At 31.8% G+C, this 26,467-nt stretch overlaps 1 protein-coding gene across 5 annotated transcripts in view; it reads left to right on the top strand.

Moving 5' to 3' along the window:
* Positions 1 to 26,467, top strand: part of LOC144840743 (rho GTPase-activating protein 23-like) — a 73,015-nt gene that overhangs the window by 9,477 nt on the left and 37,071 nt on the right. For 4 of the 5 annotated variants that reach the window (XM_078696731.1, XM_078696734.1, XM_078696733.1 and 1 more), the window contains exon 3: positions 24,309 to 24,480. In XM_078696731.1, coding sequence (XP_078552857.1) covers positions 24,309 to 24,480 — 172 coding nt within the window. Of the gene's footprint in view, positions 1 to 18,272; positions 18,319 to 24,308; positions 24,481 to 26,467 lie in introns of those variants that run through there. The other variant, XM_078696736.1, reaches the window with a different exon arrangement.

Raw genomic sequence — 26,467 nt, 5'->3', positions numbered from 1 at the left:
AATCAGAATCCAGTAAGAAATCCTGACTATAAGAATCTCGTGAATTTGTCAATATTTAAATAATAATGTTATATTACATTACTACATATAAATTTATTGTAGTTTAAATATTTAGTATTGCTTGACATTACCTAGTTCTCCAGGTTATATTTTGCAGACAAGCTTTTTGCGAAATATTGAAAAAATCTAAACTTTATATCAACATGAAAAAATGTACTTATATTATATAAAAAAATGTGCGTACACTACTGTTATAAAATAAAATCACTAATTACAAAATTTAGATTTATTTTGAAATAAAAAACAAAACAAACAATTCTGGACAGTAAGTGAAGAATCCAAGGCGATGTAATACAGTATAACAGCACTAATTAAATCTGTAGTTTAAATATTAAGTCAATCTAAAGGCAAAATACTGAAAAAATTCTGGATCTCAATGGAGATACAAAAAAAAAACGAAAAGCTAAATCAAAACGATAAAGTAAAACAGCCAGAAAAGTTAGCAGAGCTTTCGGGCAACACTAGCCCTTCATCAGTGCAAATATTAAGTCAAATATATTTATCAATCCAAATTGAAAAAATAGATTCCGAATGCTCGTAGTGTATCTAGTGATGATATCCAGGTTAAAGCGGCACTCATACAGTACTGTACAGTAGACTACTGTTTATGTTAATGTCTCAGCCTACCTGTACCACTACTAGGCAAATGTTTATTATGTACTGTAATATTTTCTTGTACCGATCATTTTAAATTCTTGTCCGGAGCCAAATTTATTTTGTAAATTGTGCTGGCAAACCTGCTTTGGGAGAACACTACAATAACCATGGGAAAATTTGTATCATTATTATTAACAGACTTAAGTGTACTGTTGTTCTTTGGATTTAAATATGGATTAGTATTAAAATTGTAAACAAAACAAGGATGTATGTATTAAAACCTTCCAAGCATACGGTTAAAACGCTTTCATTAAAATTAAATCGAAAGCAGTTTTTTTTTATTGTGCAATTGATATTTTTTTGTATAGAAAAAGTCGTTAGCTGAAAGATAGCTATTAAAACACTGGTCAATAATACTGTAACTATGCAACGATCCTCTATAATAGTTATTTGTAATGTACAATCTTGCATTGCTGTGCTGGGTCTATATTATATTTCCAGCATACTCTAAACCTCTACAGTACATCATAAGTATGGTAAATAAACTGTTTACTAGAAAATAGTGGAGCTCTTGATATGCGACGGGACGTCCTAGAAGCTAGTTACGTTTATGTTAATTCATTGTGCGCATGTGAAGAAATCATGACATGATTCCTAATTCGATTTATTGACAGCGCTTTGGTCAGTTTCTAGGTCCATGTGATGACCAACAATACTTCAATGCATATAGAGGTCATAATTCCTACATTAGATTATTGCAAATCAAATTCTCCCAAATTCTCCATTTACGGTAGTGGTTGGTTATTAGACTAAACACCAAGATTAAACCTGTAGTTTAAAAAAAAATATAATGAACATCAAGGACAAGAGAGTGAATCATCCGCCTGTGATGAAAACAACATGCAGTAGATTAATTGTTGTCTACAGGTACTGTATACTGTACTCGTTTGACTGATTCTCTAATTATTCATTTACTGGCAGTAAAGTGTGATGTGTCCAAATATGGTAGTGATGTGCCCAAATATGGTAGTGATATGACATCATCATGTTCTTTTATGGGCACATCACATTTTTTTGTCACATAAAGTTTAATAGTGTAGACAGAGCTTAAGTATTGAATATGAAAACAACCTGCAGTAGATTAATTGTTGTCTACTGTACTCTTATGAATGATTCTCTAATTGTTCATTTACTGGCATTACTTAATTTTAATTTCAAAGCTAGTGCCATTTAGCCTGCTGTAAAATAAACTATTTGAGTTTACAACAGTATCCTTAATTACACTACTCTAATTACAGATGAGTTTTTTTTTAAATGTTGATTAACTTTTAACTTACTTTTTAGGCCATCCATCTACTGTATTAATTACAGTATTGCCAATACAAAATATTTATATTTAATTGAAAAAAACCTCTAATTATAATTACTAATTTATAATTATTGAAGAAAAATTTTCTTAGATTTATCATTATTGACTTTTGATGAGAATTATAGTTAGTAGTAAGGTCTTGAAAAATCAATTTGGACTATAGTTTACTGATACTTTGATTTGAGCAGTGGTAAGTACAATACATCTTGTAAAATGTAAACATTACATAAATTATTTTTTTTTATTCTTTGCATTGGATTTGTTAATTTATTCAGGATAGATTTATTTTTACTTCTCCGACACATACAGTATAGTACCACTACAAGCCTAGGAAGTTTGTACCGTACTTCAAATTAGTGTATTGTTTTGGTTATTTTTTTGACATGCCTTTGGGGTTACAAGAGGTACAGGTTGGTTCATTCTATCACACCTGTTACTATGGCATTATCCCTGGCTAAGTGGTTGAACTATATACCTTATACAGCACGGCAGTACATAGACATGTTTGATGGTTTACAGTAAAACTCTACAGTACATTCATATAAATTTCAAGTGCATACTTACACTACTAGTACAGTACTGTAGTACAGGATTTAGGGAGGTACACATTTGCTAAGAAACTGTCTGATTACAGTAATCATGGAATCAGGTGAGGTTTTTAATGTAATTTAGTTTGTTTATTTTGTATGATACTACTATAGGCCTAACACTCTACAGTCAAGGGTACATTAAACCACCCGGCCCAGAACGAAAACCACCCAAAGAAAAACTACCTACTGTACTGCTGTATGGACTACTGTACTAATAATTTATTAAAATGTTATTGTGTTGTGGGGTGGACTACATTAGTATCAGGACACTAGAACTAATCTACTCTATTCTAACAATGGTAGAATCCATTATCAGTAGTAGTATCTAGTAGTCCTGTATCTAGGAACTGAAGTTTTCATGGAAGATTTGGCGCCATGCCTTTCGAGAAAAAAATATGCGTTTTTCTGACCCAGAAGTTGTCCATACTTGGTCTTATCATTACCCCTATTTCTACAAATTTGATTCAATCCTGTATTCATTCAAACTAGTGTATTAAATACAATTGTTTAGACAGAATTATTACGGTTTTGTCTCAACTTCCCATTTAAAGTTACCCATTTATTTATCAAGAATGATAGTTAATAAATGCGGAATTGTACTAAAATCTCTAAGGCCATATACTTAATACTGTAAACTGTACAGTTGATACTATACTATTACTACTATCAAGTATAAATGCGGAATTACAATAAGGCTACGTTTTTGTAGGTTAATTACATGTGGTGGCTAAATGATAGTGTCTGTAGAGATTCTTTCATGTCTATAATAAATTGTTTTAGTAATTGGATTGGCCGTTAAAGTATCAGTGGAATAATGTTTTGATTGATGGATCTTCTATGTGGATTAGTCATCAGTAATTAAAATAACACTTTTAATTCTAGAATTTAATGTATGGATGGATGTAGAATATTTTAATGAAGTCAGTTCTTGTCTGCTGTACTGTACAAAATGTCTCCGTGACGGATCCCAAGGATTTAGAAATAGGGGAAGGAGCAGGGCTTAAAATGAAGTTGCTAAATTTACAGTTTAAACCTAATGTTGTCTTTTGCATTGTAGTTTTCTAAACTCCACCTTTTTTTCGACTCAGATTCAATATGTTTTGATATTAATATAATATTTATATTCTTAACATTGAAACAAGGTCAATCTATTCAGTTTTCTGTTCTGAAATTAATCAAAGAATGAACATTCAAATGTACAGTACATTTATAATGATATTGTGACCAAATGAATGTTATCTTCTGATTTTTAGAAAATACAATTACTGCACAATACTACTGTACCTGAAGTAAAGAAAATTGTCATAAAATGTTTATGGAATTATCTAAAAAACAACTGTTCTTAATACCAAAAAATGTTTAATATTTTAAGTGTCTGGTCTCATTGAAAAGTTGAGAATTTAGGGATTATTGTCATGTTAGGGACCATCTTTAACATCTTCAATGCTGATGTCACTCTGGTATTTTATTTTCCATTACTACCCCCATAAATTTACAAATTTCACACATGAGTTTGATTGAGACAACCAAACTGAAGTATTGGGGCTTATGGAAGGTTATTTTTGCCTGTTTAGTCTTTATTAAGAAATGGGTGGAAATAGTGGTGTATCAAACAACAAGTTAAGGATAGGTGAGGAAAGTTACATATTATCGTAGATTTAGAAAGACTTATAGGAGGACATACAGTATATTATTTGTAATACGGTAGGAGTATTCGTCTCACATAATCACCACAACTTGTCACTGCGCTCTTTGCCTTGTCTCGATAATAAGTGCCCTCCCAAATTGACCATGTCCCGCTTTTTCAATTTCAGATATTTGCATATACAGTATGATTATATAAATAAATGATGTTAAATAGTTTTTGTAAATAGACTATCCCCCTGTACCTCTTATGTCAATGTTCTGAATCCCCTAATTGCTGCCACAGTATATTACACCATGTTCTGTAGCATTACTAGGTTCAACTACTACCAATACAATCCAGATTTAAGTTATTATTACAGTGTAGAATTCCCTTTTATTTGTCTCGTTTTGATTGGGTTTTAACGTTCTTACTCATTTCCTTAGTGGATGTGTCTCTTCTGTTGGTTAGTCTACTCCGATATTGGTGGTTTTATTTTCATAGAATATTGATGACAGGAAATTATAAAAATAAATATCAAAACTTTGATTGTACAAGTAAAACGACTTTCGATAGAATAGTGAGGTAAATTTATAAAATGTTTATGAGGTCACGTGATCAGTTTTGTATTGTTTTAAAATGAAATTGATTTACATTAGAATCATAGAAAACGTAGTTTCAGAATCATCATAGTTTCAGAATCGTAGTTTTATGTCTTTGCCTTTCTGAGGAGTTCATTGATTTTGCTTCTTGGTGGATAGCCTACAGTACTGTATGCAATACAGTAACTAACACTGCTAAGCTGCTCCTAGGGTGAGTATCACTATCATGGTCTTTATTACTGTAGGTGATAACAGGGTCAGAAATTTACACTTTTTACCAGTGTTAAAGTGGAGCTCCACCCAGAAAATTGCTATTTTTCATACATTTCAACTATTCTTTAAAAATATCATCCCTCATACTTCATATTTTTTTGAAATTTTTTTCAATGAGTATGATTTTCTTGAAAATCACGCCTTTTTGCGTTTTGGGGGGATACCTTGTAATTTCCTATTCTTTTACATGCAAAAGGGGGGTATATTTGAATATTCCTAAAAAATTAATTTCTTCACTAAAAAAAAAATGTAAAATGTTTTTATATGTAATTTTTCCAGATCTTTTTATTTCTGGTATTGTTATTGCGTATACATTGTGCAATTTCGCGTAAATAGACACTTTCCCCCGTTGGGTCCAATTGGGTTTTTTACTTTGCTAGGGAGTATGATCACGTGACATATTCTCACGACATTTTTCACACTGCAGCTGGCGATCTGTTATTGTCGCGATGTTATTTTTGACGGGCGAAAAGTATATTAAAACATTCTGGATGTGACCCTATCATGTTTCACAGTGTAATAAGTGATTATGAGATTATTACTAAAATGTCAAATTTAACGAGATTTGAGAAAGACGTGGCTATATATTCAATAAAGCTAGGCCTAGGCCTACTAGAGTCTAGGTATGTAACGATGCTGCTTGGCCTCTAGCTGGCTGCCTGATAGCCTTACAGCAGTGAAGTTTGTTATGGCACCCAATCTCGGCCTACCAATGGGCCATGATAGGGTGCCTGAATAGTTGCTTTTCAGTCAGACATAAGCTTCCACATCTGTTACTATTCTTTACTATTCTGAGCAATACCAGTCTTGTTTTGTAGAGAATTTTGTGTTTTACAATTCTTAATGTGCGAGAAAACCCAGGAACGATAAATGGGACGAAACGACCAAGCATTTTCGAACCCATGACTACAGTCCTACCTAGACATGAATTCAAGCCTAGCTAGCTAGGCTGAGCAGACGATTTAGCTAGGCCTAGCTTAAAATTAATAAGCAATTTGATTAAGATTATTATGCTGTTATTGTGCAGTGCAAATCATGATGTTACATGTAAATTTTTATCGGAAATATTACTTGGGCCTAAACAAATCGTATTAATTGTGTGTATAAACAGGGAGTTGTAAAAATTATTTTACAACTCCCTGGTGGTATAAAATTGATTCGCCATTTTCCAACACACAATTTACCAAAGGGGAGACATTTCACCAACGCGTTCACCGGCGACTAAAACGCGTCAGTCGCTAAGTGTAACGCGTTTTGCGACGTATTGTAAACTAATAACCCCTAAGTTCCTGAAAAAGTGTAATGTAGTAAAAAACACTATTTTCTGACCGATTTTTTAGAAATTAGTTTTTGGAAAATATTGCCATATCTTTCCTGTTTTTTGTATGTAATCACTTTCAATTAAACATACTTAAACATAATATAAGCTGAGAAAGTCTGAGTGTAGCTCCACTTTAATGTAACACAGAGGCCTGAGGCCCTTGGTTTAAAGACCCTAATTTGCCTTCCAACATTCGAGGCTCAGGGTTGGTTTCTGCATAATACAGTAGGGACCTCACAACCTGTTTGGGTATTTACCACAGAGGTGCCATTTTAATGATCATGTGATAGGATAATTGTGAACTGTGTGCCTACAAAACATCAATAAAAAGTTAAAAATTAATACAGTATACTGAAAGAGGTAGTAACTATTGATATCCCCTGTAAGAATGCAATTGAAATGTCACAAGAAGGGTCAATTTAGGGGTCAATGAAGGCTGGGAAGGTGAAATCTGATAGGAAGAGCAGAAACCAATGAGGGCTTGGTGTTCTAGGAATTACTTCTTTTTTTTTTTTACTTTTTAAAGTTTAGTACTGTAGGGAATGAGTAGGAGTATGTTACTTAGTTACTTAGGTAAGTATTTTATATTTTACTGTTAAATTATTTTAGCATTTTAGGATTAGCAAGTTTTTCTTGCAGTATGTCTACTACTGTATCTGTACTATTTCTTTGCTACAGTTAATGTTAAATCTAAGGTTTTGCAGAGCTTGTACTACTTAAAAAAGACTAATAATATATTTCCAAAAGAAATTCAATGCAAACTAGAATTTAATTCGTCACTTTGACGAATTATAGGTGATCATTTTTATCATTTTACTGAAATTAATTTTTTTTAAACATGCACGTATGTTAACATACCATCGTAAAATGTTGATGTATGCCATCCTATTATATGCTTATAGTGCTGAGTTGTGCCTATATGCCATATACAATATGTACAGTATATACTGTATATCTATATACAGTGTAGCATAGGTGAAATTACGGGACACACATGTTCTAATTTTTTGGCATGATGACGTTATCAAACTAAACTTTAAGATGACAATTTCGAAAGATAATTAATTGAGCAAAAAAATATAAGATTTGGAAAAAAATTTGGCACGTAGAAGCGCTGTGCGCGCTCTTTGAATTGTGTATAACTTTGACGAAAAATATGAAAAAACTACTTTTTCACTTCAACTGGCCATATGTTAACGTCACATAGGCTTAATTTTTATATGAATTAATATCTACATTTCAGCAGCTTTCATAATAAATTATAATCATCAAGGTAACCTTCAATTCTGAAGAGCTGTAAGATATTCAAATTTACTGCGAAGGTGAAATTACACGGCCTACGTTATTCAAGTTTTTACGCGTGATGACGTCATTAAAATGAAGATAGTGTCAACTCATGATAAAGATAATTAATTAAGCAAGCACATACTGAAAGTTGTGCGAAATTCGAGCACACATAACCGAGATGCGCTCTGTTGAATGTGATAATCTACACAAAAAGATAACAAATCCTAATTTTTAAATTCAAGTGGCCATTTGATGACGTCAAAACATTTTGTACGTAAAATGTGTACATGAATTCATATCTACAACTCAATGGCTTCCAGAATAAGTTAAAAAAATCGGGGGTCATCTTGCATTCTGAAGAATTATTTTCATTTTAAAAAAGACCTATTTTTCACCATTTTCAGAACTTTTGTAAAATAAATGTGCGCATTTTGTCATTTTTAACGTGCTCGTATAGCGTTATTTTAAGTCGGAACTGACTCAAATTTGGTGAATGTACTAAGGATGGTGAGTAGAATGAGATTTGTAAAAAAAATTCATATTTTTTACGCTTTTTAAGTATCGCGCGCGCAAAAACGCATTTTTGCGCAGTAATTTTTTGAAACACGCAAATGGCCTAATTCATGCTCTAAATTGATCAAAACTTAATTTTGAGCTTTTTAAATTTTTAACGCGCGATATCACGCGCATGAACCTACGTGCGCGTGCGTTTTTATTTGCTAATATTTTTACCCTTGATCTGAAGTTTACGTGTAGTGAATTTCATTAATATGTGATAATGAATTATGGAGATATGATTGATAATGTGATTTCGCAAAATGGCGTATAAATGTCGTCACGGATGAGTGATCACGCTGGAAAGCTTATTAGGATTAAGTTGTATTATTTGAAAGATATTCTGAAATTTTTGTAATCATTGACATTAAACTTTTTGAGATAATTGTTACACAAAATAGTGTACAGAAACAATAAAAAGAAAAAAAATAATAAAAAAAAAAATAATAATAAAGATTTTATACAATAACAATAGGTGATCATTTTATTCTAAATGATCACCTAACTATACAAATCACTTATGGCTCCTCATCTTGAGTATTGCCATGTTGTTTGGGGATGTTCAAATATAACTCAAAGTAAAACACTACAAGTTCTTCAAAATCGCGCAGCAAAAGTTATTACAAACAAATCTCAAACCGACTCTAGTACTCAAGCTCTACAAAGTCTAAATTGGATGAACTTAGATGAAAGATTATATATAAATGAAGCTATTGTTATGTTTAAGATTATGAATAACCTTGCACCTCCATATTTATTAAATAAGTTCAATATCAAAAACAATTACTATGATATTAGAACTAAGCCAAATTTAATTGTACCAAAACCAAACACAAACTACAAAAAACGTAGCTTATCATATAGAGGTGCCAAGGTTTGGAATGAGCTACATGAAGATATTAAAAATGTGAACTCTGTCTCTCTTTTTAAGAAACTGTTAACTGCTAATTTCATGTAGCTTTATTTAAATGTAGTGTATTATTTAATTTTATAGTTAGTAAGTGTATCCTTGTTTTATTTTGTTGTAATTGTTTTATTATCTGCTTTTGTTTTTTTGCTTCTGTAATTGTTTTATTACTTGATTTGATATTTGCTTTTTACATTTATTTTTGTTGGTGTTTTCCTTTGAGCACGGTCTTACTGAAAAACAACTTTTAGTTGAGTTAAGTATCCGTGATTAAATAAAGCTTATTATTATTATTATTATTATTACAGTAAAAGTTCACTACACTCCATATTACTCTACTATTTCTATAACTTTGCTACAGAAAGTTCACTTACACTGCAGAGTACTTTACAGTCTAAAAAGGAAATCTCTATAGTGTTGCACCTACAGAAGTAAAGTTACTATAATGAGGCTACTGAAAAGAAATAGTAGAGCATAGTGAGAAAAATTCCAAAATTATGGTACGGTAATGGTGTGAAATCAGTGTGCATTAAGAAGTTGACCTGAGGTCAAGAAGCACTGCAATATTGCTACTTGTTAAGCAGGTGCTGATGGATCTGGAAGTTTAAGGTGGGTAAGATAGGCAAAGTAGTCTGGCATCTATTAACATGTATTAAGTTATTTCAGATTTTTGTGAAAGTTTAGGCATCACAACACAGATGATGATACAGTAGTTACAAGTAGATTATTTCTAAAGGTGCGTGCCTGGCCTTTTTAAAATGCATAGGATGGCTTTCAATGTACTGTAAATCTGTTGTGAAATATCAAAGACAGAATATAATCCAGGGCCCAAGAATTGTAAAGGAAACTATGTTAACCACTAACCAAGGCAGCTTCTAAAAATCATTTCTATGACAACTGGGTTCGCACACAATAGAGTTAACTTCGTTGCTGGTGTATTTTATTAAGCTGGGTTCACACACACTAGAGTTAACTTTGTTGCTGGTGTATGTTATTAAGCTGGGTTCACACACACTAGAGTTAACTTTGTTGCTGGTGTATGTTATTAAGCTGAGTTCACACACAAACTTCATTCTATGAAAGTATAAGCTGGATCCGAATCATATCCTATATTACATCCTATATTTAGTCCTCTTATGATCAGTTAACTCTTATTATACCTCTCTCAGTCTGTCATTAACCACATTATCTATTGAATAATATTCTAACTCTGATTCAGAATGTAACATTCGATAAGTATTTCGGTTATATCGGATGTTTGACTGGTGTATTTTTGTGTTTGAACGCAGAACAAACTATGTAACTCTGTTGATAGGCTGCAATTTAGCTGCGATAGAGAAAAGAATGCGTAAACATAGCTCAAGTAAGTAGTTGTTGAGAAAGCCAGTTCATCATTCAGTGGAGAAATGTCAATTTAGTTTTTTTCAAAACTTTGCCGTATGTACAGTAAGTGATGAATTTACTATCTAACGTATGCTTGCAGCGTTCAAAGAAATTCCAAGCCTGTCTTGTTGTTTGTTTTCAAATGCTAGCGACATAAATTAGTAGTTTGAAATGTGTTGACGTAATATCACTTGATTTAATACGCAGGTTGAAGACAGAGGCTGTTTAATTAATTACACAGTTTCACAATTTATTTTCATTTAAAACAAAATACTTCAAACTTTTAATCCCAATTAAAGATGCACTCACTGTGTCTCTACTTAACCGACTAAAAAAGAGTAGGTACATAGATTTTCTCTTTTTAGTTTAGTATTCAGATTTAAGCTTTGTCTACATTATGAAACTTTATGTGACAAAAAAGTGTGATGTGCCCAAATATGGTAGTGATATACCCAAGTATGGTAGTAGTATAACATCATCATCATCACATTTTTTTGTCACATAAAGTTTGATAGTGTAGACGGGGCTTTAGAAGAGCTGCTGTGCCTTTAAAGGTACATTATTAAAAGCACCATTAAATTGTCGATGCATCTGATTCATTTGATCCTAAATGTACAGAATTCCATTATGCATGATAGAAATTATTGACGCAATCCCTTCGATTCCTGAAGTGTCAATGAAGATTTTTGCATAATCATGTGTTGGATTAAGTCACAAATATTGGATCATTTTTATTCTGAAGTTTTCCCTACAGATCAATTGAATCTAGTTTTTTTAAACTGAAATTTCCTTTTTATATTTTAAAGTGTACTTATTGATACACTGTACCACTAATCTATTACAAACACAACTTGTCTTTTGCTATTTAGTTACTGCTGCTTTTCCATGTCTTTGTGACATTCCTCTTTCGAGTATTGTATATGTTTGTTTATGTGAACAGGAAAACTTTCACCAATGTAGCGTATACAGTAGAACTACATTATTACTATCATAAAATGGTATAAAATGCAGTACAAAACTATTTTTCCTACTCAAGACTATAATAATTTATATAGTGCACATATCCACTGAAAGTGCTCAAGGCGCTCTATCTTAATAACCTTTGAACTGAAAATGGTCACTGGTGGATTGTTAGAATGTTAAAAAGTGCTTTGCTGTACCTCTTATATGTTTATTCATAATGCCATTATAGATCTGAATTAACAATTCTCACCATTACTGTAATTTCTTCCACAAGTTGATTACATTATTAACCAATGTCACTGATAAGTTTCATCATATTTTAACATTCACAAATAGAAGTAGAAATGGGACAGATTTCAACCTGCTCAAAATCTGATTTTCGCGCCACTCTTTTAGGCAGGTTATATTCAAGTGAACAGAAGCATTAGGAAACAGTTATGTAGTAGCTTATAGTTTATTACAGCTAAAAAATGGGTATTTGGGAACTCGGACTGGGCATGTCCACACCCCAAGCACGTCTGGAAAAGAGAGTTTAGAAAACATTTGCTGATACTGTAGATGAAATTGCCCCACGCAGGATGAATAAAGAATTTGGATTGAATTGAATTAAATATCGAGATGCAAGTAAACGGTAGTTATCGTGAGATGAGCAGCACTTTTTGTAAGAAATATTTCTTGTTTATTCTTGTTGCCTTCAGCTAAAACACACCTTGAAAGTGTAAAGCATTCCTAAAACCACCCACTTGTTATTTTGTATGATTCCTATTATACATTAAATAGTAAATGTTGTTAATAGGGTCTTCAAGTTTATCAGAAATTCATCCTTGGCCGGTGGTAATACCAATGTGGTGACACCTGTCATGTTTCAAGAGCTTTCAAATTATATTTTGAATTTTGAAGATAGAAATATAAAAATGATTTCTCTTAATGTGGATACAGTTCATACTTTGTTTTTTTCAATAGAAAAACTGATAAACAAGAAATATTATTACTTACAAAAAACGCCGCTCGACTCATTGAGTTTTAATTAATGTTCTTCCTTCATTAAATAATGTTTTTATTGATATTCTGTTGAACAATAAGAAACAGTGAATTATTATCATTTTTGTTTATTACAATCAGTTTCATTTTGTGTACAGTACTTAGCGTAAAATATAGTAAAAAAAAAAAGCTCTATTTGGTTATGTCATTATTTTGTGTAATGTGCATGGGCCGTTCAACGGAAAATCTCACGATTAGCAGATGTTTTCATAGACTCTCATCTCCCAGACGTGCTTTGGGTGGTGTGCGTATGCCTGAGTCTACAAATTTCCATTTTTCTGCTGTAGTAAACTATAAGCTACAGCACGGTAACTGTTTCCTAATGCTTCCGTCCTCTTGAATATAATGGTCTAAAGAAGCGACGCAAAAATGATAAGGTTTATGGAGCCTTAAATCAGCGCCTTAGACTGCTCGGCCACGCTAACTTGAATGTTGTCACATTTAGTTAGAAAAATGGTTTCGGTATTTCTCATGAATTTTAACATTATATCATTTGTACGTTATGTAGGCCTAGTGAACCGGTAAATGAATATTGGCAGCGGTGGGATTCTAACCCACGCCATCGAAATGACTGGTGCCTAAAACCAGCGTCTTAGACCGCTCGGCCACGCTTACAGTACAACAGTACTTTGATGTCTTAAAAATATGAAAACTGATACAAAAAAAATGTAAACAGATGGTGACAAGACCATATTGATGTTTTTTAAACAGACTCTTTTATATGTATCTTTTGGTTTTGATTAGGGAAACTGAATGAGTCAGAGCTATCTATATACCACTTGATATTTTAAGTTCATGGTCAGTATGTTATTAAGGAAAATATGATTCTTTTCCATTGGTAAAGGAAACACATGAATGATGTAACTTGATGTTAATCACATGAAAGGCTGTTGTCTGCTCAATGTTTTTGGGGTGCGTTATGGTAAAGAAAATGGCCTATACTAAAGCTCAGTCTACACTATCAAAAAAGTTTGACAAAAAAAGTGTGATGTGCCCAAATATGGTATGGTAGTGATATATACCCAAATATGGTATTGATATGCTCAAATATGGTACTGATATGCTCAAATATGGTACTGATATGACATCATCGATTCCATATACTGCAAGGGCACATCACATTTTTTTGTCACATACTGTAAAGTTTGATAGTGTAGACAGAGCTTACAGTAACAATCAATATTGTGCTGCAGTTACTGCAGTACAACTACACAACCAAGAAAGATTGATTTCATGTTGATGTTGTCTTTTAATAACAAAATGTTACTGAAGTAATTGAAAAATAATTTTGTTAAATTGCTGAAAAAGAGAGGCCTGATGGTTGAAATGTGGTAGAAGTGTACAATGATTTGTACATTATATAAATATAATTGTTTTCCCCAAAAAGTTGGCCCATTTCAAATTTTGGCCGTGTCATACTTTTTCAAGGTACCTGATATTATTACATTCCAGTTGCTTCAGTCAAAATGCTTCATGCCACATTAAGTTGATATCCTGCAACATGTGATCATTTTAATGTTATTTTTTGCTGACTTTTGCAAGAAGTCATGATTGTCAAAGTTGTGGTTAAATAATGGCAATGTAACTTGGTGATTAACGTGTTTGCATAAGAATCCCAGGGACATAGGCTCAAATCCTGAACAAACATTTCAATCTTCTATCTACTAAAGTATAGCCATGTCTTGGGACCATTCTACAGTTACAATACGATTAGGCTTTCTTCATCTATACTTCTGCAGTGAATGGATATTCTATTAAGCGCAGGTACGTTAGTTGATCATACCCAGTACTGTTTTGATTTTACAATCAATCGGGAAATCACTGCACATAAACATCACTGCACAAAATATCTTTTAAATTGCTTGTTGTATTGCCTGATTGCACACGGAAGAAATGATTTATTATGACGCTCAGTCTTCTTAATTGAAGGAATCATCCTTCCGGATCTACTGAAATTTATAAAGTTAAAAAGAGGATGAGACTGGTCGTTAATTATACATTTTAGGTTTTTCTCCATAACCTTTAATCGCATATATCATGGATAGATGGGACGTAGTAAACTAATGTTTAGTAGATTTAGTAAATGATAGATTTATGTAAAAGTGAGAATTGTTCCATCATACCTACTATGCAGTACATTTCTTAGGAAAGAAACTGCTAATAGGAACAGGTCTCTATAAGTGGATATCAAGCGGAATAGTCAGGGAGTTTGACTTAATAAAGTTGGGTCAACATTTTGCAACCGTTTAAAACATCACTATTATTACAGTATTAATTATTGCTGAAAGGAAAAACACTGGGCAGAATGGTCTCTTTTTGTTTGGGCAACTCTATATAATACTGATATATTATTTTCCTTCGGACGTTCTCTACCAGCTAAAATAATCTTCTTTTGTGACCTGGAGACTATTAAAATTTGAGAAAAATGAAGAAAGGTCAAACCTGACTGCTTTAACATTCATAAAGTCACTGAAGCGTTCATGCCTAAATCCGTCATTAGGGAAAATAGAACAAAAGTTACTGTTATAATGTTTTTATACATTCAAAAAGTTTATAGCTGAATGCATCGGTGGACGGATAAAAGTATGATTATAGTTTACAAGGTTACATCAATAAATATGAAAGTTTGCAAGATATTTCTAATTTAATAGGTTTAAGGATTGGAAATGTACAGTAGTACTGGATAGGCAAGAATGTGATACATTTCTAACAGGCTTATAAGTCGGTTAACCTTTGACATAAGTCTTGTCAATTATTTACCTGTTGTACAGTTGTATACTAACTTTTACTGGGGGTGTTATTGCATTACCACACCCACATGGTATTGGATACATTATACTCTACACTAGCTAATTAAATAATGCTGCAGCAATTTCACAGAAAATACCGATGTACACACATAGTAAACAAATATCTTGAATAATTCAGTTTTAGTGTTAGTATAGTATTTTAATTTAGTATTTCTAATCCCACCCATCACCTCGTCCTTCCTCTCTCCCTTTAGCTCATCCATCTTCCTTCAGCTTATCCCTCTTCATTCAGCTTATACCTGTCCCTTCAGCTTATCCCTCTTCATTCAGCTTATACCTGTCCTTTCAGCTTATCCCTCTTCATTTAGCTTATCCCTCTCCCTATTTTAAAGTGTAGATCAACCACAACTTTCCAAAATAGGCCTACTGTACAAAGATATTATAAGATATTATACAACTATGTTATTCTGTACAATATTAATGTTAGGTCTATGTAAACTAGGTTCAGTTTTAACCTTTCAAATTATTAAAGCAACCATTACTAAACATATGCCACTGTTACAAGGTTGCCTAATGAAATGGAACATACCAAGACAGACCCAGGGGATGATAATGTTTAAGGAAGTGAACTGTATGTAAAGTAATGAGGGTCGCAGATGGACATGGATACCTTGCATTAAAATTGATCCCAAATAAAATGGAATAAAAGATAAAGAGGAATTAAAAGATATAAATTCAGATGTAATAGCAATATAAAGATTTTTAAGTAGCGGTATAGATAGCTAAGCTTTGTTTGATATTCAAACAATAGACTTACACTAAAGTATAGAGAGTTCGGTAACTGATGAAGGATAGAACCAACCTAATTTGACGACATACAGTACAGTATGCAGATCAGTGTGATCACCTGTCTTCTAGCACCTGATACTGTATTTAGATTTCTCCAGTATCATAGTTTTAACATACTATTTAATAGACCTTCCATGATACAGGCACCACATGTGATGCTGTATTATGGAATTTTCTTATGATACTGGGCAAACATTGTCGTATGTGGAGATACAATATAAAACTGGGAATTGGGTAATTCTAGTTGGTTAAAATATTCCTGTACTGCAAATGAAAGTTTCCAATTTTAATCAGATCTCTTTTCTGAAAGCAATCAAAACTCATATCAAACCAGTATTGGGCCATCTCTATACGAGGCACCTAGTTCCTGTTCTGTGGAACAATGTACATTTTTGTAAACCTGGATTTCTCGTTTTCTTTCAAATCTACACTACCTACCATAGGTACTATAAAGAATTATTAAACTATGCAAATAAAATTTGACCTACTATGGAATGTGTATTTAATATGATTTTGAGGCATCTTAAAGGAGATTATATTTGTAATTATATTACCAGAGATTAAAATGAGGTGGGCATGGGTGGGTTCAACACCCAACTACAATTTTGCACTCATTAATACGACTGTAGGCACTTGTATCATGTATGTGCAATACTGGAGCAGCCCAGGACCCAATCGCGCTGAGGGAAATATATTCCCTCCAACAAAATATCATTCCCAAGGGGTCGTCAAATCTTATATTTAACCTCTAAGCAGGCAATACTGTATGTAAGTGTAAATGGGGTCAAAGTGTTCACTCATATTAGGGGATGGGATAGAACTTGAGCATGGGATTATACTGTACTCGTTCATGGCATTATACTGTACAAATACGGTGATCTTAATAACCATATAATTATAATAATGAAGAAGGTACTTGAAGAACATAAAAACCCCTGTTTTACAAATATTCTGCGACATACATATAATATGTATGTATTGTAATGTTATCTCAAACTAAGTGTAGTCAGATAATGAGATTTTAAATTTTAAGTATATTTTTGTAATGATTGTATCTACAGTTTTGTAATAATAGATAATGATCATGTCTACACTTGGTGTAATGCTAATAAAACAGCATATTTATGATAAAGTCTATGGTTGAAGTGTAGTAATGTATATTTCTGCTAAATCAGACATCTGTATCCATAACCATTAGTACAACCATTAAATCATGCTTTTGACTTTGCAAAGTAGCGCTTCATAATTATGACTTTAATATTTACATGTCCTAATAAAGGCATTTCTCAATGAAAGTATTCTCATTTACTGTGTTTTTACATACATTCCAGCATTTTTATGAAATAAAATATTTGATTTTTATGTTCAATGAACATGTCCTTGAAACTTTACTTAATACTTGTCTACACTATCAAACTTTATGTGACACAAAATATGATGTGCCTTTATATGGACATGATGACGTCATATCACTACCACATTTGGGAATATCACTACCATATTTGGGCACTAAATAAAAACTGGTAGGCATATGGTTGGTACCCAAAATATTTCAATACTGTACTGCAGCAGCAGACATTTAAAAAAACTTAAACTCATTTGATAATCACTAACTTTAATTAAATTGGGTCAGTTTAATTAAAGGAATACCGTCTTTTATTGAAATTAGTGCTTTTTCACTAATTATTTCATTGTTTTCATAAATTTATTTCCGGTCCACAAGCTCCGCAATTTGGAAGACAAACGAGACTGATTTAATTTCTACAAATCCTCTTCTATATTTTCATTGTTATATTGTAAAAACTTATTGTAATGCATGCCAGGTTTTGTACTTTTAAAATACTGTATCTGAAACCACAACAATACAAACGCTGGAACTGTAGTATTATCATTTATACACTTGGATGAATTCTGAAGGCCAATTTATTGCTCACAATAGATAGTAGCTTTTTCAGATCATTTGAGTCGTTCAGTTTGTCATGACAAGTCTTTACTGAACTTCCTGACGATCAGGGAGTAGATTTTTAAAAAGACTTTGTTTGTTGTAAATAATCAAACATCAATTTGGATATTTCTGCCTTCTTTAATTGGATTTTATACGGGATTTTACGTGGAATATAAATTAAGTGGATTAACTTCAGCTCATTGTAAGTAAGTCTATTTGTCAAAATTGTGAAGAGAATTTCTCGACTTTCTAATTTTACAATATGGTACTTCAACGCTGTATCACAGCTTATTGACTAGTTTGTTAATTCGTAAGATTTACCGTATATTTATCGGTACTTAGCATTTTCAATATGGATTTCATTTTATTTTTTAAGAATTAAAGTGTAATGTAATGTAGCGGTATCTTTTACATTCATTTTTTTACATGTTTTGCTGTTGTTTTGTGTATTGGAACTGTAATCTATCAATATACGCAGGGAATATACTGTAGGGGAAAAGTAGCTAGTACTGTAGTACATGTAGCTAGCTGGAAGCTGAAATAGTTAGCTAGGCTAGCTAGGTACATACACATAAGAATTAAATCCTTTATAATACTATCAGAGACCATTAAATTTAGTATGCAGTAATAGGCCTCCAGCTCTCTATCTTGCACATACTATTGCCTCATTGTTTGTTGAGATAAAAATGTTCTAATTATTATAAGCATGTTACCATGTTTAAAAATTTATGTTGATGATCACAAACAACTAAATATTATTATGGGAATATAAACTTAAAAATTCAGCTGTATGTTATGTCACACTTAGCCCGTGGGCCTGTTTATTTTGACAGATTAAACACTTTGATTGAGTGATTCGTTAATAGAACTTGAAAACTGGCATTTAATCCTGTTTCAAGCCTGTAGGCAAAGTTCTATCAAAGGGCAAGAATCATAATTTCCATTATTACAGTTTAATAATATACTAGTATATACTGCCGTTATACTTGTCTGGGTTAAGTTCAATTGTATTTAACTTCAATAGGTAGTTCAACTTACAGTATTAAATAATGGAACAGATTTTTACCAAATTGATTCGGTTATAATTCAATAAAGTGGAGTTATTTTCTAGAGAAGTGTATTTTATTTTTGCAAAACGCTGTTGTTCTCATCAAAACCATCCCACTGTGTGAATCTCATGGGTGATTACTGTTCTTTTGACCCGGATTAAGTCGGATTTTATGCAAACATTAAAATCTATAATGTATTTTTATAAAGGATGAATATAGTATACTGTATGTCTACATTTTTACTTTCAGTCACAGCATGTTTTGTTGTTGACTACCTAAAGTTCTGTCTACAACTATCAAACTAGTTTGACAAAAAAAGTGTGATGTGGTAATGGTATGCCCAAATATGGTAGTGATATGACATCATCATGTCAATATATGGGCACATCACAAGTATGATACTGTAAATAGAGCTTAAAAATCCACCATAAAAGAAGTGAATGAATTGTGACAACTTATAAAATAGTATTTTTTTAACTGACATATTTATTCATTCCGAAATTAATACTTTTCCTGTCACTTTTTCTGTGTTTGTAAGCGAAACATGTCTGCATAGAAAGTGCAATTTAATAACATGGGACTTGATGCATAAATTGATATTCATTGTCAAATCAATAATAAGTATCATCTCAATTAAATGCAGTTGGAAATATTTAAGTCTAGAAATGTTTGCTGTGTTTAATTTTTAAAAGGTTGAAGACTATAATTAAAGAGACCTTTTTTTAAAAATCAGTTATTAAGGGTATGTAGAAATGATTTACCTGTTTCCGCAGGAAAGGAATTTATTGTGCAAATAATTATCTCTATTTTCTTGTTAGTAGCAGAAATACAATTGCAAATAACAAGAAATACAAATCTGAAATGTTTTTGAATGTAATTTGTAATAAATGGCGATTTTTTTAGCTGAGAAATAACAATTATTATTAAATATATTTTTTTACCAAGAGAAATTATTTAATTGAAATGCTTTCTGTGGATTATTTGAAAATAATAATAATTTATATTTTCATCCTAGAATTAGAAAATTTTTGTTGGTGTTATATTCAGCAAAATCACACGGGTTTAATAATAGCATAATAAACATTGACGTTGAATCGTTTAATTAGTATACCATAATAAACCTGTACAGCATCCAAACATGCCAGTTTTAGTACATTACTCGGTAAAATAATCTCTGTATTGTATGTATTGCAGTTGTATACGTTTTATTAAGCATTGATCTATATTAACACACTGTGGTATATTCACCATTTAAACAATCGTATTATTATTATTGATTTCACTAATTCATAAGCTACTGTACTGTGTTATGATACTTGATAGTTGGCTAGGCTTTGACGATTTTGTGTACAATAGGTCTTACATTTCTATGGTTAGAATAGAAATGTTAAAACCAGAATAGAAATGTTTAACCCGTAATTACTCTTTACACTACACAATTTAAGGAATATTTTAGTTGTATACAAATTACAAATCCTCTAATAATACATTGTATGACAGTCAAGGATATTTACTGAATGTCTGTCCTCAACGTTTCACAGATATGATAATTGAAAGAATATTGGAAAACAGTGCCTATAAAACGTGACTATAGAATATTTACATTCAGAAATTAAGGTTGAATAGTTTATTCAGATCATAATAAACGATAAATAATAAGTCTTTCCTCTTTTTCTCATAATCGTAAACTTTGAATACAACATGTATGACATTTGTTTGAATACTATATACTGTTGTCTATTTCGTGCCTAGCTAACCTGGATAAACCGAAAAAATGCCATATTCTCCTCAAAGAGTGAGATACTCGAAAAGTAAAAAATGTATTCATTTTTTTGTCACATAAAGTTTGATTGTAGACAAGGCTTTATGTAACCCAAAAAATAGTAGATCCCCTCCTTTGGGACAATCCTATTTTCAGGACACTTTGTTTATGCCCGAATGTTCTACTGTTTTTGGTTTTCATGATTAACAAATATACTGTATTGAAATATTAAAGAAATGCCAAATGGAATACTACTGTAATGCTCTGTCTACACTATCCAACTTGCCCATATATGGACATGATGATGATATCACTACCATATGTGGGCATATCACTACCATATTTGGGCACATCACACTTTTTTGGTCAATTTAGTTTGATAGTGTAGACAATGCTGAAGAATCAATTCTTTTATCAAGCATTTAGCTGGATATCTCCACCCACAACTAGGTTTCAGCAATGTTTTTATTATTAAATACAAACAGAGAGAAAATTGTTTTTTATATTATCATTAGTTTATTAGTAATTCTGTCCTTCAAAGTCTTAATTACATCCGTACAAAGGATGCATCACCAACTCATTTTAATTGTTTTAGATTTAAAAATAATATTTTCATATTTACTCATTTGTTATTATACTGTACAATTCTGATACATGTGTGATTTTAAGAAACAGTTATTGAAATCAGAGAGATAAAGGGGTGTTGATATTATGATTTTATTTCTTAAGCTTGTCTAATTTTATTGGAATATATCCATATACAGTGTACTGTAAACTAACTACATGGTAATATAGGATAATTTGTGATACAGAATGGTTGTGAATACTTTTTTGCAAATCCTTCATAAAAAAAAAGAGGAAAACTTCCTTAATTTTTGGAAGTAAATAATAAAACTACCATTATCCAATTTCGACGAAAAAGCTTTGCAGTTGATCATGATAGATACCATTAGGAAATAAGCCAAGTGCAATTGCAAGGCAGCAAACAAATTATCTATTTGAGCTATTATGAAAGAACTCGTTAATACCCCCGAATTAGTGAGATGTCCTGTGTCTGTCCTCATTACAATCATCCTTACAGATTTAGCTATTGCTTAGTCATAATTGTTGTTAGTGGTTGTGTACAACTTTTACATAAGACTTGTTGGTATATCATAACTTTTTATGGTTTCCGAGGCAAATTATTGAAAAATTACAATGTTGTGGGTATCATCAGTGACTGGATCTCAATTGTATTTTTCTTTGTTGTTTTATTGTCTTAATTATGGCAAGCAAAACAAATTTCCATTTTAGTGGACCAATCAAAAATGTTTGAATAAATTGAGCAAAAAGCTGAATAAAAACAATAAAGTAAAACAGCCAGAAAGAACGTGCCAACCTTTTAGAAAACACTATTTCTTCATCAGAGCTAATCGTACCTGGACATAATTGGACCAGTTGAGTTTTATAATGTTCAAATCTGAGGAAATACATAACCATTTGTTGTCATCACATTATGATGGTTTATTTTTAAAACCACACAGAGCTCTATCAATTTTTAACCTAAAAAAACTCATCTCACCAGTTGCAGACAAATCAATGTTTTATGGTAGCTTAACTGTAACTACACTGTCAATATGTGTTTATATGAAAGCTATCACGCCTTCAATTTGGTGTTTAATAAGCATACTCATTCATTACAGTCACTAATGGTGTGTAAGTTGACCTCCAGTGACAATATATGGGTCAGTCGTGGATTTCAGAAGCTGACTGGAAGGAAGCTAGAACTAATAGATAATACCATTGGACTCATCATTAATTTATTTCATTGCACAATTCATTCACCACTTTATTAAATACATGGATGCAACTCTCCCAATACTGGACATTCTTGGGGTTACCATTTTTCCAGAAATTCTAGTATTCCCAATGTGTTGTTTTTTTCAAGATAAGTCTGGTTTTTGGAAAGTTTTCCATTTTTCAAAGAATTGGAAGATTCAACTATACTTCTTTCTATATTCCAGTTTATTATTTAAATTTGAACTGTAGACTATGTGTTCATATTTTAAGAACAGTGTATTTCCACTTTATTGTATATGCTCCCAAAACTGGACATCCTTGGACTTACTAGTATGTTACTGTTTTTCCAGAAATTCTAGTATTCCGAATGTGTCTAGAAAAGTCTGGTTTTGGGAAAGTTTTCCATTTGTCAAAGTATTGGAAGATTCAACTATACTTCTACTACTAATTCCAGTTTAATATTTAAATTTGAACTGTAAACTGTGTATTTGCACAAGATAAACGTTTAATTGATTGGCCTGTAAATTCAATATACAGTAATAAAACCATCCTTCCTGGTCTTGGACATGGACTTTAAATGGAGATTGACCTTTTTTCTTGTGTGTTTTTATTGATACTCTGCATTCATTGAATTGTTACCAAACAAATGGACAATATAATCATAAAAACTTCCTTCCTAAATAGACACAGGTGAGCACTGATAATCTTTAGGATTATTTACTTTTACCTGGAAAAGGGTCAAGGGTGAATCTATCAACTCTATCAAAACCTCATCATCTACAATGGTCTTCGATCTTTTGAATGTGGCGTCTGTACACTCTTAACTAAAGACCATAATTCTATTATAAGATACAGCCTTTATTGCATTTTACTCTGTCCTGTTTGATTTTAATTAGATTACAATAACAACAACAAAAGAACTTCTTTAGGGACAATTTGACTTGAATACCGTAATTCGTTTATGTGATCTTAATTATATAATTTCCATAGATTCATTGCTTTATGTTATAAGGCTGTTTTGAATTAAAGTTGTTGTATACTGTATCTAGTAGCACCAGATAGTTTCTAATTTTAGATACCATAGTAGTTATATATTGAATTCTGCATGCAATGTCAATAAGATCGATACATCTAACCTATATTACTACGATGTTCTTCGTTAGTGTCCCTAATGAATTGAATCCTATCTAAAAGCAGAGACATGTAAATATCAACTTGGATTGTTTTAAACATTGCTTCACCGGAATAAGCTGACGGAAGGTTTTATTATACTAAAAACTATATAATATAAAGCTCTCACTACTCTACACTATCAAATTAGTTTGACAAAAAAAGTGTGATGTGCCAAAATATGGTAGTGATATGCTCAAATATGGTCATCATGTTCATACATGGGCACATCACATTTTTTGTCACATACAGTTTGACAGTATAGACATAGCTTAAAGAAAGGTGTTAAATTTAAAGCAATGGAAAGATTCAGATTAAGTTTGAACTAAATGGAATAAATTTAAACTCCTAGCATAAATAAATTCACTTTTACTGTATTTTAAACTCTGGTTCCAAATAATCTTCAAATTGAATTATATTTTTTTCTTACAGGAACCTGGACATCGGAAAGTATACCCAAATTGGAAAGGTCCACGTAAGGTCACAGTTCATAGGAATTCCAGCGGTTTTGGATTTACTCTTCGACATTTTATTGTATACCCACCAGAATCGGCAGTAGATGAGCTTCGAAATCAAGAGTTATTACTGTTGGGACATGGGGAAGGTAAGCAGAGATTATATTTCTTTAAATTAAGATTTGGTATTAAAGGAATAATGTCAAAATGATTCTACTGTACAGTTACTGCAGTAACTACTGTACATATTTTTACTACAATAATGTATGATTTTAGTTTGATTCAATGTAGACATTTTATTCACTGCAATAAAGAATGTATGATTTACACAAACATTTTTGCTAAATAATTGAATGAACAGGATGTAGAGTAAACAAAATAATGAATTTACTGCAGTACTTGACATGGCCAGGAAAAATAGATTCAGATTTCTATACTTTTTTTCCCTAAGCAAATTCCAACTAATAATATAATAATATTTACATTTAAAGTAGTTTCATATCTTTAAAGTATTTCATAAGTCTTCACCACAACTACAGTACTGCTACAGTATAGTATAATTTAACTAGTGTACATACAGTTAATTCTGTCTCTCTCTCCTGAATCATATCACCAGGAGAGATAACCTACAATTTTGTATTAACTGTCCCCGATGCTAGAAAAATATTTATGGGTCAGTTTTATATACAGTGTTCATTGTATTTATTTGGTTTGCTTGTCCTCTGTCCTCTGCTTAGATTTTCTCTCTTAAAACTTTATGATTAAGATTTGATAGTGTTTATAAACTGTTAGCAGGAATTAAGGATGTATACGTACATTATCAAATGGCTGTGGAATGATAAGTGTATTCATCTATCTCATCTCAAACTTGGTTCAGTCGGTGCCAAGGTAATAACAGATTGCACAGTGATAATAGGAGATTCAACTTTATTTAATTTGAATAACTTTTATTGTACTATACTATTACTAGACATTGATAATATTTTGAAACAACATAATTTTCCCCTTTTTTCCCCAAAACCAAGTAATAAGTCATAATGTAGTCACGTTCAACAGCATGCATGCATTTCTGCTGTAAGTTAGTGAACAAAACATCTTTAATCTTATAATATATCCGATATTTTGCAGTTAAACGTTACATCGCAGGGATAGTTGGTTTAACGATGCATAACGGGTTATTGTTATGTTGACAATACCAATCATTGTATTGTACATGTCAAGTATCAGGTTGCTGCTGACTTTTCAATTATTAACATAAAAAGCCATAATAAACGACAGAAAACTTTTCTTTTTTGAAATACTTTGACAAAAAAAGTTTTAGTTTAATAAAAACAAAATTTGTGAAAATCAAGAGATTTTTGGTGTGTGGCATGAGAGGTTGAGGTTTGTCAAAGAACCTCACAGAAGGTGTAAAACTTGACGTGTACACCGATATACTTGTATTGTAAAGTTTGTACATTTCTGCCTAGAAACATCAGGTAATTTATTCACACTCTATCACTTAAGGTATAAGCATCACTCACTGGTTTTTTAACCAATGAATTTACTTGACACAAATAGAATCCTCTTGCATATTCAATAAATAGTGGTAATTAATTGACAAAGCAAGTACAGTAGCTGACTATATCTTACATTATTGCACCTAAAAAAACAAATTGTAATCTACTAAATTCCCTATATTATTTTGTCTATACCCTCAGCACATAAAGTGATTACTGTAATTACCATGACGATAATTACCATGGTGATTCATACCGCAGCCTGGCAGGTAACTAGGTCATAAAGATTTAAACATTTTTTTCCTTTTGTTTTTGTTTTGTTATTTTTCTGGTTTAATTGCTTTTTAAGTCTTTTTTTGTGTGTGTATTATCTCTCTGTTCAGTAGTTAACCTTTGTGGGTCAAGTGGGTGGGCCTACATTGGAATCAGTAAATAACTGCATACAAACTGTTAACATCGCTGACCTTTCAGATATTAGTCTTTAGAGGTATGATCATTAACGTATTAGTGATGTCATAATTCATTACCAGCATTTTGTGAATTAATGGAAAATTCACAGAAAAGGTCTTGTTATGCATCTGGAGATGATGTATACAAAATACCAGTGTAACTGTAACCCTATGAAATATCACGATCA

This window comes from Antedon bifida, chromosome 4, assembly GCF_963402885.1.
Source record: "Antedon bifida chromosome 4, ecAntBifi1.1, whole genome shotgun sequence".
NCBI lineage: Eukaryota > Metazoa > Echinodermata > Crinoidea > Comatulida > Antedonidae > Antedon > Antedon bifida.
Note: the sequence above shows the minus strand (reverse complement) of the source record. Positions and strands in the feature narration are given on the sequence as shown.